The sequence below is a fragment of the Pongo pygmaeus genome, chromosome 15 (assembly GCF_028885625.2).
Source record: "Pongo pygmaeus isolate AG05252 chromosome 15, NHGRI_mPonPyg2-v2.0_pri, whole genome shotgun sequence".
NCBI classification, from domain to species: Eukaryota; Metazoa; Chordata; class Mammalia; order Primates; family Hominidae; genus Pongo; species Pongo pygmaeus.
The window spans coordinates 70,020,916-70,035,368 of record NC_072388.2 but is presented as its reverse complement, the minus strand read 5'-3'; the positions used below and the strand labels follow the sequence as shown (position 1 = coordinate 70,035,368).

The 14,453-nt window shown below is 44.1% G+C and overlaps 1 protein-coding gene across 12 annotated transcripts in view; it reads right to left on the bottom strand.

The window, feature by feature from the left end:
• The window catches only part of PCNX1 (pecanex 1), a 205,555-nt gene that overhangs the window by 10,886 nt on the left and 180,216 nt on the right, over positions 1-14,453 (bottom strand). For 9 of the 12 annotated variants that reach the window (XM_063651749.1, XM_063651751.1, XM_063651754.1 and 6 more), the window contains 3 exons: positions 12,216-12,236; positions 2,264-2,494; positions 805-1,079 (listed from right to left, as the gene is read on the bottom strand). In XM_063651749.1, coding sequence (XP_063507819.1) covers positions 805-1,079; positions 2,264-2,494; positions 12,216-12,236 — 527 coding nt within the window. The remainder of the gene's footprint in view (positions 1-804; positions 1,080-2,263; positions 2,495-12,215; positions 12,237-14,453) is intronic. The other 3 variants (XM_054447422.2, XM_054447430.2, XM_054447429.2) reach the window with 1 other exon arrangement.

The window sequence follows — 14,453 nt, the reverse complement described above, 5'->3', positions numbered from 1 at the left end:
AGGGGAAAGAATCTCTTTATGGTAATTCCAGCATATTAGATCTTTTTCGGAAAGAAAATTTCTTTGAACACTCCCCTGACTTATATTGTGCCTTCTGTTTGGGCAGAGATTGAACATTTGAGAGTTTGCTGCTTTAATTGCCAGATTTGGTTTTCTTGAGCTATATTTAAGAATCTGAACAACGCTTATGTTCTGCAATATTTCTTCATCATCCAAACTATGATGTTCCTACACCAGACATAATTTACTAGACAAAAGACAGAGAAAAAAAAATCATGTGAATATTTGAAAATACTGTAGATTTCAGATCTGAGAATGTATTGTTAAAAAGGCAGTAGTATCTCTGCATTGCCATCAAGTCTCAATGTGTACAGAGTGCTCCCCCTAGTGTTGGAACAGAATGGTAAACCAGAAAAAGTAATCAACTTGCATATTATGTTTTTCTCTTAATTTCCTGTTTGTACAGAACAAATATCCAAATATTCTAATAGTGGTAATATACAATAGAAAGTTAAAAAAATTAGAGGGAATTTTCCAAGATTCTACCAAGTAATAGAGCAATGGTTCTTAACCACAGTTATACATCAGATTTATCTAATAAGATTTTGAAGATAAGAATGCTCAGATTCTACTTCTTGAAGTTCAGAAATAATGGGTTCATATTGTACCATGGCACCTGTAATTTTTTCTACAAGCTTCCTAGGTGATGCACACTGCCTAGATTAAGAGGGTCAGGAATAATGCACACTGCCTAGATTAAGAGGGTCAGGAACCAGCACTGAATAATGCAACCCCTTGGCTCACCTGTGCCAGGTTGACACTATGAAGTTCCTGATATTTCCCAAGCTGATAGGACCCCCAAGAATGTCTTTAAGCTGTTCGTGGCTGTCAGAGTAAGAAGTTGTCAGGGGTGAGACAAAGATTGGGTAGCCAATAGGTTGATCACAAGATGAGTTTATCATGTTTCTCAGGGCTTGCTTTGCATTTTGGATGCTACCTCTCTCTGGGTTACGGTTACGTAGAAAAACAAGCTCCTGCTGTTGCCCTGCCCAAAGACCTCGAACACATTCCTTATTCACCTGAAAACCAGAACACAAGGGAATTAGGTTAAGGGGCCAAGAATAAAATTTACAGAAACAGAAGAGCAGAAATGGAAGGAATACAAAAGATAATATGATAACCAGTTGTGAAAAGCAGGGAACAAATGTAAGTAGGTCACATTTAAATAGGAGGTAACCAATTTCCCTTTGTCATTAGCAGGTTGCTAAATAATAAGCATCTACAGAGCTCTTTCTTCATGCTCTGTATTTAAAGTATCAAGTAAAATGAAGTCAGTTTAGTTTTTTAACTTGGGAAAGCACTGATAAATAAGACAATAGACATCTTTTATAGAAATGAGAGATAAATATTTACGGTTGAATGTTTATGACATTTGTGGGTTGATTAATGTGAATTTAAAAAATAACTATAAACTATCAGAATAAAATTTCAGAAATTAAGCCTCTTAAAGCCCTGAGATGTTTAAAAAAACAAACAAGCAAAAGTTAGAATGAACTACTTAACTTCTGATCTCTATTAAGTACATGGTATGCTATCATTTTGCAACCTAGGAATCATATTATATGAGCAATGTGGTGCTGACTTTTTAAAAAGAGATGCTGCCCAAAATGCATATATAAAAGATATAAGACCTGCCATTTAATGGATAAAAGACTGTCAAAACTGAAATAACCAAAAATTTTAAGGCTTTATGGCACATGAGAAACTTTCAGAGGACAGAATAAAGTACTAAAAAAAAATAAGTAAAATTAAGTGCTCATAAACAAGAAAGACTAATGTAATATGGTCATCACATTTTTTTTTCTGTGAAAAAACTTTCCATCACTTTTTAAAAGTTTACATCAAGGCTGGGCGTGGTGGCTCACACGTGTAATTGTACAGCTTTGGGAGGCTGAGTTGGGTGGAACACTTGAGGCCAGGAGTGTGAGACCAGCCTGTGCAACATGGCAAAACCCCATCTCTACAAAAAACACAAAAATTAGCCAGACATGGTGGTGCATGTCTGTAGTCCCAGCTTCTCGACAGGTTGAGGTGGAGCAAAGGGAGGTCGAGAGCCTGCAGTAAGCCCATGATCATACCACTGTATTCCAGCCTGGGCCCAAAGTGAGACTGTCTCAAAAAAAAAAAAAAAAAAAAAAAAAAGTTTAGATCAAGTTATTCAACTTCTATGTTTTGGACACAAATAAATACCTCAAACACTTACTTTAATGACCCTGAAGCTCAGGTAGCGTCTGTTGAGCATGATGATTTTATATTCATTGGTGCCATCATCCATGACATGCCGCAGAGCAAGCAAGGAGGGAGAGTTGGCAAGTACTGCACTCCGCCATGCAGGGTCTCCTTCATGGGCTATTACGAGGTTTTTCTCATGAGATACTATGGCTTCATAGAGCACAGTAGGGTCATCATATTCATCTGGAGAAGTAAAATGATCCTAAATACAAAAATAATATATAAATTTTTAAAGGAAAATAAGAGAACTGATAAATTCTACAGTTACTAAGTGAAAGTTCTTAAAAACTAGTTTATTATGAATACTTCAACACATGTTAATATTATTAGAGATAAATTATAGATTCTCCATTATAACCGGGTTAGGAATTAGCTCATTACTGCTATACCATTTTTGTAAATTCCTCAATCCAACCCTCTCCTCCAAGTTCTAGATGAATAAACATCATTTCTGGTTTTTATGTGTTTTGTTTTTCTCTTTCAAGTTGGTTTTTCATATCTTTATTCATGTTTTTTTTTCTGTTGAAGGATTATGTCACTATTAGGTAAGGAAGGCTAAAACTATATAAAAGTTCTCTATATTGTGTTTGTTTTTAACTAGATACTTTTCACATGAAGTCATACCTCTAAAATGGGTTCTAATATACCACTTTATCCTGCATCTCACCTAGTTAAGATACAGCTCAAAGCTAGAAGCTCTGAGCACAGATTTGGGGTCCTAGTCCTAGAGAAGTTGGTAAAGTTTTCTCTGAAAAGTATCTTGGTCTTAATAACTACTTATTCATTTGATAGTTATTCAGTATCTACCATGTACAAGACCGTCTGGCAGGCAGCATGGATGAAACAAAGAAGATATGAAATGTATCTCCCTATTACAAACCTACACATTAACAGGGACAGGACATATACTGAAATAACTGTAACACAAATCTGCAGTTTTGAAATGGTATATTAAAGAAATGTAAATATGATAGGCTGCTTTCATATTTATAGTTGGGAGGTTGACAAATTTCTGTATCCCAGTAAAGTAATCCATTTGCACTCAAGTCAACTGACCAGAATTTGTGCTATGTGAAAGGAGAAGAGGGAGAGTAAGAAGGAATATCCTTAAGGATAGAGTCTGTTAGCTGGGGGGTTGAGATATGTGAGATAATACTGTACACATAAATAATGCTTCATAACGTAAAATGTTCTACATTATTTCACTGGAATCTTACAACAATCTTGTCAAGTAGGTTAAGTTGATAATACCTGCATTTTCCATGTTTAAAAACTGAAGCTTGCTCTCCCTCTCCCTCTCCCTCTCCCTCTCCCTCTCCCTCTCCCTCTCCCTCTCCCTCTCCCTCTCCCTCTCCCTCTCCCTCTCCCTCTCCCTCTCCCTCTCCCTCTCCCTCTCCCTCTCCCTCTCCCTCTCCCTCTCCCTCTCCCTCTCCCTCTCCCTCTCCCTCTCCCTCTCCCTCTCCCTCTCCCTCTCCCTCTCCCTCTCCCTCTCCCTCTCCCTCTCCCTCTCCCTCTCCCTCTCCCTCTCCCTCTCCCTCTCCCTCTCCCTCTCCCTCTCCCCTCTTTTTTCGGTCTCCCTCTCCTTCTTTTTTCGGTCTCCCTCTGTTGCCGAAGCTGGACTGTACTGCCGGGATCTCGGCTTGCTGCAACCTCCCTGCCTCGGGCTCCTGTGACTCTCCTGCCTTGGCCTGCCGAGTGCCTGGGATTGCAGGCGCGCGCCGCCACGCCTGAATGGTTTTTGTATTTTTGGTGGAGACGGGGTTTCGCCGTGTTGACCGGGCTGGTCTCCAGCTCCTGGCCTCGAGTGATCTGCCTGCCGCGGCCTCCCGAGGTGCTGGGATTGCAGACGGAGTCTCGCTAACTCAATGCTCAATGGTGCTCAGGCTGGAGTGCAGTGGTGTGATCTCGGCTCTCTGCAACCTCCACCTACCAGCCTCCTGCCTTGGCCTCTTAAAGTGCTAAGATTACAGCCTCTGCCCCACCGCCACCCCGTCTAGGAAGTGAGGAGCGTCTCTGCCTGGCCGCCCATCGTCTGGGATGTGAGGAGCCCCTCTGCCCGGCCGCCCTATCTGGGAAGTGAGGAGCGCCTCTGCCCGGCCGCCCATCATCTGGGATGTGAGGAGCGCCTCTGCCCGGCTGCCACCCCGTCTGGGAGGAAGTGAGGAGCGCCTCTGCCCGGCTGCCCCGTCTGGGAGATGAGGAGCACCTCTGCCCGGCCGCCCCGTCTGGGAGGAAGTGAGGAGCGCCTCTGCCCTGTTGCCCTATCTGGGAAGTGAGGAGCGCCTCTGCCTGGCCGCCACCCCGTCTGGGAAGTGAGGAGCGCCTCTGCCCGGCTGCCACCCCATATGGGAAGTGAGGAGCGCCTCTGCCCAGCCGCCCCTTCTGGGAGGTGAGGAGCGCCTCTGCCCAGCCGCCCCGTCTGGGAGGCGAGGAGTGCCTCTGCCCGGCCGCCCCGTCTGGGAGGTGAGGAGCGCCTCTGCCTGGCCGCCACCCCGTCTGGGAGGAAGTGAGGAGCACCTCTGCCCAGCTGCCCCATCTGGGAAGTGAGGAGCGCCTCTGCCCGGCTGCCACCCCCTATGGGAAGTGAGGAGCGCCTCTGCCCGGCCGCCCACTCTGGGAAGTGAGGAGCGCCTCTGCCCGGCCGCCCACTCTGGGAAGTGAGGAGCGCCTCTGCCCGGCCGCCCACTCTGGGAGGTGAGGAGCGCCTCTGCCTGGCCGCCACCCCGTCTGGGAGGAAGTGAGGAGCGCCTCTGCCTGGCCGCCACCCCGTCTGGGAGGAAGTGAGGAGCACCTCTGCCCAGCTGCCCCATCTGGGAAGTGAGGAGCGCCTCTGCCCGGCTGCCACCCCCTATGGGAAGTGAGGAGCGCCTCTGCCCGGCCGCCCACTCTGGGAAGTGAGGAGCGCCTCTGCCCGGCCGCCACCCCATATGGGAAGTGAGGAGCGCCTCTGCCTGACCACTCCGTCTGGGAGGTGAGGAGCGCCTCTGCCCGGCCGCCCCGTCTGGGAGGTGAGGAGTGCCTCTGCCCGGCCGTCACCCCGTCTGGGAGGAAGTGAGGAGCACCTCTGCCCGGCTGCCCCGTCTGGGAGATGAGGAGCACCTCTGCCCGGCCGCCCCGTCTGGGAGATGAGGAACACCTCTGCCCGGCCGCCCCGTCTGGGAGGTGAGGAGTGCCTCTGCCCGGCTGCCACCCCGTCTGGGAGGAAGTGAGGAGCACCTCTGCCCGGCCGCCCCCTCTGGGAAGTGAGGAGCGCCTCTGCCTGGCCGCCACCCCGTCTGGGAGGAAGTGAGGAGCGCCTCTGCCTGGCTGCCCCATCTGGGAAGGGAGGAGCACCTCTGCCCGGCCGCCACACCGTCTGGGAAGTGAGGAGCGCCTCTGCCTGGCTGCCCCATCTGGGAAGGGAGGAGCACCTCTGCCCGGCCGCCACACCGTCTGGGAAGTGAGGAGCGCCTCTGCCTGGCTGCCCCATCTGGGAAGGGAGGAGCACCTCTGCCCAGCCGCCACACCGTCTGGGAAGTGAGGAGCACCTCTGCCTGGTCGCCCCGTCTAGGAGGTGAGGAGCGCCTCTGCCCGGCCGCCCAGTCTGGGAAGTGAGGAGCGCCTCTGCCCGGCCGCCCTGTCTGGGAGGTGAGGAGCGCCTCTGCCTGGCCGCCACCCCATCTGGGAGGAAGTGAGGAGCGTCTCTGCCCGGCCGCCCCGTCTGGGAAGTGAGGAGCGCCTCTGCTCGGCCGCCCCCTCTGGGAAGTGAGGAGCGCCTCTGCTCGGCCGCCCCGTCGGGGAAGTGAGGAGCGCCTCTGCCCGGCCGCCCCGTCTGGGAGGTGAGGAGCGCCTCTGCCCGGCTGCCACCCGGTCTGGGAGGAACTGAGGAGCGCCTCTGCCCGGGCGGCCCCGTCTGGGAAGCGAGGAGCGCCTCTTCCCCGGGCGGCCCCGTCGGGGAAGTGAGGAGCGCCTCTGCCCGGCCGCCCCATCTGGGAGGAGAGGAGCGCCTCTGCCCGGGCGGCCCCGTCTGGGAAGCGAGGGGCGCCTCTGCCCAGCCGCCCTGTCTGGGAGGTGAGGAGTGCCTCTGCCCGGCTGCCCTGTCTGGGAGGTGTACCCAACAGCTCCGAAGAGACAGCGACCATCGGGAGCGGGCCATGAGGACGATGGCGGTTTTGTTGAAGAGAAGGGGAGGAAGTGTGGGGAAAGGAAGGAGAGATCAGATTGTTGCTGTGTCTGTGTAGAAAGGGGTGGGCATAGGAGACTCCATTTTGTTCTGACTAGGAGAAATTCTTCTGCCTTGGGATGCTGTTGATCTATGGCCTTTCCCCCAGCCCCATGCTCTCTGAAACATGTGCTGTGTCAACTCAGGGTTAAATGGATTAAGGGTGGTGCAAGATGTGCTTTGTTAAACAGATGCTTGAAGGCAGCATGCTCTTTAAGAGTCATCACCACTCCCTAATCTCAAGTACTCAGGGGCACAAACACTGCAGAAGGCCGCAGGGTCCTCTGCCTAGGAAAACCAGAGACCTTTGTTCATGTGTTTATCTCCTGACCTTCTCTCCACTATTATCCTATGACCCTGCCATATCCCCCTCTCCGAGAAACACCCAAGAATGATCAATAAATACTTCAGAAATTAAAAAAAAAAAAAAAAAAAAAAAAAACTGAAGCTTAAAGAGGCTTAATTGCTTCCTAAGTTTAGGAAGTTAGTAAATGCCAGGAAGAAGATTTTGGACCTCGAAGACTGGTATTCTGGAATAACTCAGTCAGACAAAATAAAGAAAAAAGAATAAAAAAAATGAAGAGAGTCTTTGAGGAATATGGGATTATGTAAAGCAACCAAACTTACCAATTAATGACATTCCTGAGAGAGGAGGCGGAAAAGTAAACAACCTGAAAAACATTTGAGGGAATAACTCAAGAGCATTTCCCTAATCTTGCTAGAAAGGTGGACATCCAGATACAAGAAATCTGAGAACAGCTGTGAGATACTATACAAAATGAACATCACCAGGCATACAGTCACCAGGGTGTCCAAGGTCAACACTAAAGAAAAATTCTTAAAGGCAGCTAGAGAAAAAGGTCAGATCACACAAAAAGGGAACCCCATCAGGTTAATAGTAAACTTCTCAGAAGAAACTTTTTAAGCCAGAAGGGATTGGGGCCTGTTTTCAGCATTCTTAAAGAAATTCCAACCAAGAATTTCATATCCTGCCAAACTAAGCTTCATGAGTAAAAGAGAAATAAAATCTTTTCCAGACAAGCAAGTGCTAAGGAAATTTGTTACCACCTGACCAGCCTTACGAGAGATCCTTAAGGGAGTTCTAAACATGGAAACAAAAAAATAATACCTGCTACCACAAAAACACACTTAAGAACATAGTCCACAGACCCTATAAAGCAACCATACAGTAGAACTATGAAGCAACCATTCATGATACATGATAGGACCTTCATGATAGGACCAACAACTTCATGATAGGACCAAAACCTCACATATCAATATTAACCTTGAATGTAAATGGTCTAAACACCCCACTTAAAAGACACAGAGTTGCAAGGTAGATTAAAAAAAAAAAGATCCATTTGTCTGGTCTCTTCAAGAGACCCATCTCACATGCAATGACACTCATAGGTGCAAAGTAAAGGGCTGGAGAAAGATTTATCATGCAAACAAACAAAAAAGAGCGGGGGTCACTATTCCTATATCAGATAAAATAGACTTTAACAACAGTAAAAATGGAAACAAAAGGTCATTACCTAATGATAGAGGGTTCAATTTAACAAGACATAACTATCCTACATATATATGCACCCAACACTGGAGCACCCATATTCATAAAACAAGGTTTTACTGGCCTACAAAAAGACTTAGCCACATAGTAATAGTAGGGGACTTCAATACCCCACTGACAGTGTTAGATCATTGAGGCAAAAAACTAACAAAGAAACTCTGGACTTAAGTTTGACACTTGGCCAATTGGATCTAATAGACATCTACAGAATACTCCACCCATCAACCACAGACTATACATTATTTTTATCTGCACACAGAACATACCCTATGATCGACCACAAGCCTGTCCATAAAGCAAGTTTCAATAAATTAAAAAATCAAAATAGGCCTGGCGTGGTGGCTCACGCCTGTAATCCCAGGACTTTGGGAGGCCAAGGCGGGCGGATCACAAGGTCAGGAGATCGAGACCATCCTGGCTAACACGGTGAAACCCCGTCTCTACTAAAAATACAAAAAATTAGCCGGACGTGGTGGCAGGCGCCTGTAATCCCAGGACTTTGGGAGGCCAAGGCGGGCGGATCACAAGGTCAGGAGATCGAGACCATCCTGGCTAACACGGTGAAACCCCGTCTCTACTAAAAATACAAAAAATTAGCCGGACGTGGTGGCGGGCGCCTGTAGTCCCAGCTAATCGGGAGGCTGAGGCAGGAGAATGGCATAAACCCAGGAGGCCAAGCTTGCAGTGAGCCGAGATCGTGCCACTGCACTCCAGCCTGGGCAACAGAGTGAGACTCCATCTCAAAAAAAAAAAAAAAAAAAAATCAAAATAACAGTAACCATACTCTCGGACCACAGTGGAATAAAAATGGAAATCAATACCAAGAAGATCTCTGAAAACCACACAATTACATGGGAATTAAACAACTTTCTTGTGAATGACTTTTGCATAAAGAAATGAAGTTAAAGCAGAAATAAAAAAATTATTTGAAATAAATGAAAACAGAGATACAACATGCCAAAATCTCCAGGATGCAGCATCTATGACAAACCCGCAGCCATCATACTGAATGGGGAAAAGCTGGAAGCATCCCCCTTGAGAACCAGAACAAAACAAGGATGTCCACTCTCACCACTCCTTTTCAACACAGTACCAGAAATCCTAGCCACAGCAATCAGGCAGCGGGGAAAAAAAGGCATCCAAATCGGAAAAGAAGTCAAAGTATCTCTCTTTGCTGCTGATATGATTCTATACCTAGAGAACCCAGAAGACTCTGCCAAAAAGCTCCTGGAACTGATAAATGACTTCAAGTTTCAGCATACGAAATCAGCATACTAAAATCAGTAGCATTTCTATTAACCAATAATATTCAAGCCGAAAACCAAATCAATAATGCAATCCCATCTACAATGCACTCTCTCTCTCTCTCTCTCTCTCACACACACACACACACACACACACACGAATACATCTAACCAAGGAGGCGAAAGATCTCTACAAAGAGAACTACAAAACACTGCTGAAGGAAATCAGACATGACACAAATGGAAAAACATTCCATGCTTATGGACTGGATGAATCAATACTGTTAAAACAGCCATACTGCCCAAGGCAATCTCCAGCTTCAATGACATTCCTATCAAGCTACCAATGTAATTTTTCACAGAATTAGAAAAAACTCCTAAAATTATATAGAAGCAAAAAAACAGCCTGAACAGCCAAAACAATTATAAGTAAAAAGAACAAAGCCAGAGGTATCACATTACCTGACTTCAAATTATAAGGCCAAAATAGCACGGTACTGGTAAAAGACAGACACACAGACCAATGGAACAGAATTAAGAACCCAGAAATAAAGCTGTACACCTACAGCCATCTGAGCTTCAACAAAGTTGTCAAAAAAATACGCAATGGAGAAAGGACTCCCTATTCAATAAATGGTGCTAGGCTAGCTGGCTAGCCATACGCAGAAGAATGAAACCAGACTCCTATCTTTCACCATATACAAATATTAACTCAAGATGGAATAGATTAAAGATTTAAATATAAGACCTTAAAATATAAGAATCCTAGAAGAAAATCTAGGAAACACCATGTTGGACATCAGCCTTGGGAAATAATTTATGACTAAGTCCTAAAAGCAATTGCAACAAAACCAAAAACTGACAAGTGAGACCTAATTAAACTGAAGAGCTTCTGCACAGGAAAAGAAGTTGTCAACAGAGTAAACCGACAACCTACAGGATGGGAGAAACTATTCACAAACTAGGCATCCAACAAAGGTCTAGTACCCAGAATCTATAACTTAATTCAATAAGCAAAAAACAACCCCATTAACAAGTGGGCAAAAGATAAGAACAGATGCTCCTCAAAATAAGACATACAAGCAGCAAACAAGTGTGAAAAAATGCTCAACAACACGAATCATCAAAGAAATCCAAATCAAAACCACCATCTCACACCAGTCAGAATGACTATTATTAAAAAGTCAAAAAACAAGAGATGCTGGCAAAGCTGAGGAGAAAAGGGAAGGCTTATACACTGTTGAAATGCAAGTTAGTTCAGTCACTGTGGAAAGCAGTTGGAGATTTCTCAAAGAAACAGAACTACCATTTGACCTAGCAATCCCATTACTAGGTATAAATCCAAAAGGAAATAAATTTTTCTACCAAAAAAACACACACTCTTACGTTCATTGCAACACTATCCACAATAGCAAAGATGCAGAATCAACCTAGGTGCCCATCAACGGTAAATTGGATAAAGGAAATGAGGTACATATACACCATGGAATACTACGCAGCCATAAAAAAGAATTAAGTCGCTTCCTTTTGCAGCAATATGGATGTGGATAGAGGCCATTATCCTAAGCAAATCAGGATAATTCTTATAAGGTTCCTCTCTTCTAGGAATTGCCTTTAGCTAATGGAGCTGCCTGGGTAGGAGATGCCGGTGCAGGGTGGGGAGGAGCGGGGAGGTACATCCTTCTCTGTATGGGGTGAGAAGTAAGGAAGTACACAGCATAACTTTTGGAGATATTGCTAACTCCACAGCTTCTTCTAGAATCCAGCTAAGGCTAGAATTCAGCTAAAACACATTTTACTGAGCTGCTTCCCTTTTTCAATCCCCCTTCTAAAACTTTTTTACAACATTTCTTGAGTGCACCCCTCAATTAATCTCTTGCACAAGAATCTTGGACTCTAACCTGTTTCTAGACCACTTGATCTAAGATAGCATTCATAATATACTGATAAGCAGTTCTTAACTTCTGTATATCATACACCAACTCTCCTAATTTTTCTTTTAAATACTGAGTTCACGTTTTCCTATACAAGCAGACAGCCAGATGTCATATGATGTGCTATCTTTTAGCAAATAGTTCTATTAGGAAAGGAATGCCATCTTTGTAGAGTAGTATTTTTACAATTACTTGAATGAAAAATAAAAGTCCAGACCCAGGCAATAATAATTTATTTTTCTACCTTTTAATTTTTGAGACAGGATCTCACTTTGTCACCCAGGCTGGAGTGCAGTGGTGTGATCATAGCTCACTGCAACCTTGACCTCCTTTGCTCAAGCAATCCTCTCACCTTAGCCTCCTAAGTACAGGCACACGCCCCCATGCCCAGCTCATTTTTTTTTTCTTTTGAGAGGGAGTCTAGCTCTGTCTCCAGGCTGGAGTTCAGTGATGCAATCTCAGCTCACTGCAACCTCTGCCTCCCAGGTTCAAGCGATTCTCCTGCCTCAGCCTCCCAAGTAGCTGGGATTACAGGCACACACCGCCACGCCCAGCTAATTATTGTATTTTTAGTAGAGATCAGGTTTCACCTTGTTGGCCAGGATGGTCTTGATCTCCTCACCTTGTGATCCGCCCATCTCAACCTCCCAAAGTGTTGGGATTATAGGCGTGAGCCACCGCACCCAGCCCATCTAATTTTTTAAAAAATTTTTTGTAGAGACAGGGTCTTGCTACATTGCCCAGGGTGATCTCAAACACCTGAGCTCAAGCGATCCTCCTGCCTCAGCCTCTCAAAGTGCTGGGATTACAGGCATAAGCTACTACACCTGGCCAATAATCATATTCTTAAGAAAATGAACAAAAAGCTGGAAATTATCAGGCATGCCCAAAGTGGAAAATGTTTCATCTTGTTTAAATATCTCTTTCACTGGCTTTAAAATGGTTGAATAAATATGTAAAGTTCTACGTACATTGAAAACTGTGAGGTGCCTCTGTATGTGGTGATTTGGAAAGATGTCCATGTCATATTAAATGAAAAAAAAAAAGCATGTTACAATTAATTCGTACAGCAAAATTACATTTTTAAAAAGGAGCATATCACATACATAGATGAAAACGTATGTGCTTAGAAGAAATCATAAAAGATATATCAAATTACTGGCAGTGATTGCTTTTTGGGGATACTGTACAATAACATGGAGTGATGGAAAGATGTTTATTATTGAGCAATGTTTACTTTTTAAGACTATTCAAGAGATGTTATCAGTTTTACTGGTAAAAGTTTTCAAAAGAATTTTAGAAATATACTTGAGATGTTATAAGCAGATGCACAGGACACACTATTTTTTTAGAACAATGAAACTCATTCATTAAACAAACATTTATAGTCCACTGTACCAAGCAAGGAGAACATAAAAATTAATATGAAATTATTCCTTCCTCAAGGATATCACAGACTATAAAATTTTCAGCACATATCGTAAACTCATTTGGATTTTGATTGGTTTTAGTTCTAATAACTACGTAATCCTCAAAGAGTACTAATAAAGGAAAATAAATAAGAAGGAAAGATATTTTACAAAAGCAATTAAATAGAGGACAAGAAAGAGAACAGATGAAAAAAGCAATTTGCTTCATCTGAGTTTTGGTTAATCTTCTTCTACAAAATTGGGATTAAAATAACTTTCTGGGTTGTGGTGATCTAATGCATATGAAAGTACTGTGTACATGTAGGACAATATGAAATAGTAAATACTGCACAGATCATAACAGTTTCTTATTGGGGTTTTTTTTAGAGACAAGGTCTTGGTCTGTCGCTCAGGCTGGAGTGCAGCGACGCAATCATAGCTCACTGTAACCTCAAACTCTTGGACTCAAGTGATCTCCCATCTCAGCTTCCCAAGTAGCTGGGACTAAAGGCATGCGATACCTTGCCTGGCTAATATTTGTTTCTTTTTCACAGAGACACAGTCCCACTATGTTGACCAGGCAGGTCTCAAACTCCTGGACTCTAGAGATCCTCCCACCTTGGCCTCCCAATGGTGCTGGGATTACAGGCGTGAGTCATCACGTCCAACATAACAGTTTTAATTACCAAAAAGTAAGCACATGTAATACATAAGGTTGGAGGGGGTGGGGAAAGAACTATACAGAAAAAAGTTCAAAAACACCTATGAAGTACTAAAAGTACATCATCAAAGACTATGTCTGAAAGGCAAAGGTTAATAGAAATTTTATATTTTCAGCTCTCTGGAAAACAATCTTCTTAAAAGTCAAGTTTGAAATATGATTTACAACAAAATGCACCTATTTTAAGTGTACAGTTAGATGCATCTTGACAAATGTGCATACCCAGGTAACCACTGCTGCAATCTAGATATAGAGCATTTCCATCACCTCAAAAAGTTCCTTCCTGCCTCTGGCATTCACTCTCTGAACTTCAAGTAACCACTGATCTACTGTTTGTTATCAGTTTCTTTTTATTGCTGAGTAATATTCTGTTGTGTGGATATACCATAATTTGTACGCCTGTCTGCTAATGGACATTTGAGTAGTTTCCAGCTGGAGGTTATTATGAATAAAAACACTGTAAACATCTGTGTTTAAGTCTTTGTGTAGACATACAGAGTTGACCCTGAAACAATGCAGGGGTTGGGGTGCCTATCCCTATGCACTCTACAATCCATGTATAACCTTTGACTCCCCCAAAAATGTTAACTACAAATACCTTACTGTTGACTGGAAGCCTTACCAATAACATAGTCAATTAACACATATTTTGTATTTTATACATATTATTTACTGTATTCTTATAATAACGTAAGCTAGAGAAAAGAAAATGTTATTAAGAAAATCATAAGGAAGAGAAAATATATTTACTGTTCATTAAGTAGAAGTGGATCATCATAAAGGTCTTCATCTTTGTCATCTCACATTTGGAATAGGCTGAGAAGGAAGAAGAGGAGGGGTTGGTCTTGCAGTCTCAGAGGTGGCAGAGGTGGCAGAGGTGGAAGAGGTGGAAGGAGAGGGAAGAGAAGCAGGCACACTTGGTGTAACTTTACCAAAAAAACACTGTACTTTTCTGACATTTTTCCTTTTTCATTTCTTTAAAAACGTTTCCATATAGTACCAATTCTTCTTCTACCTTATGCTTTAGCTTTAGCGCCCATATCACAGAAGGGTCCATACTGTAAAAGAAGTCAAAATCA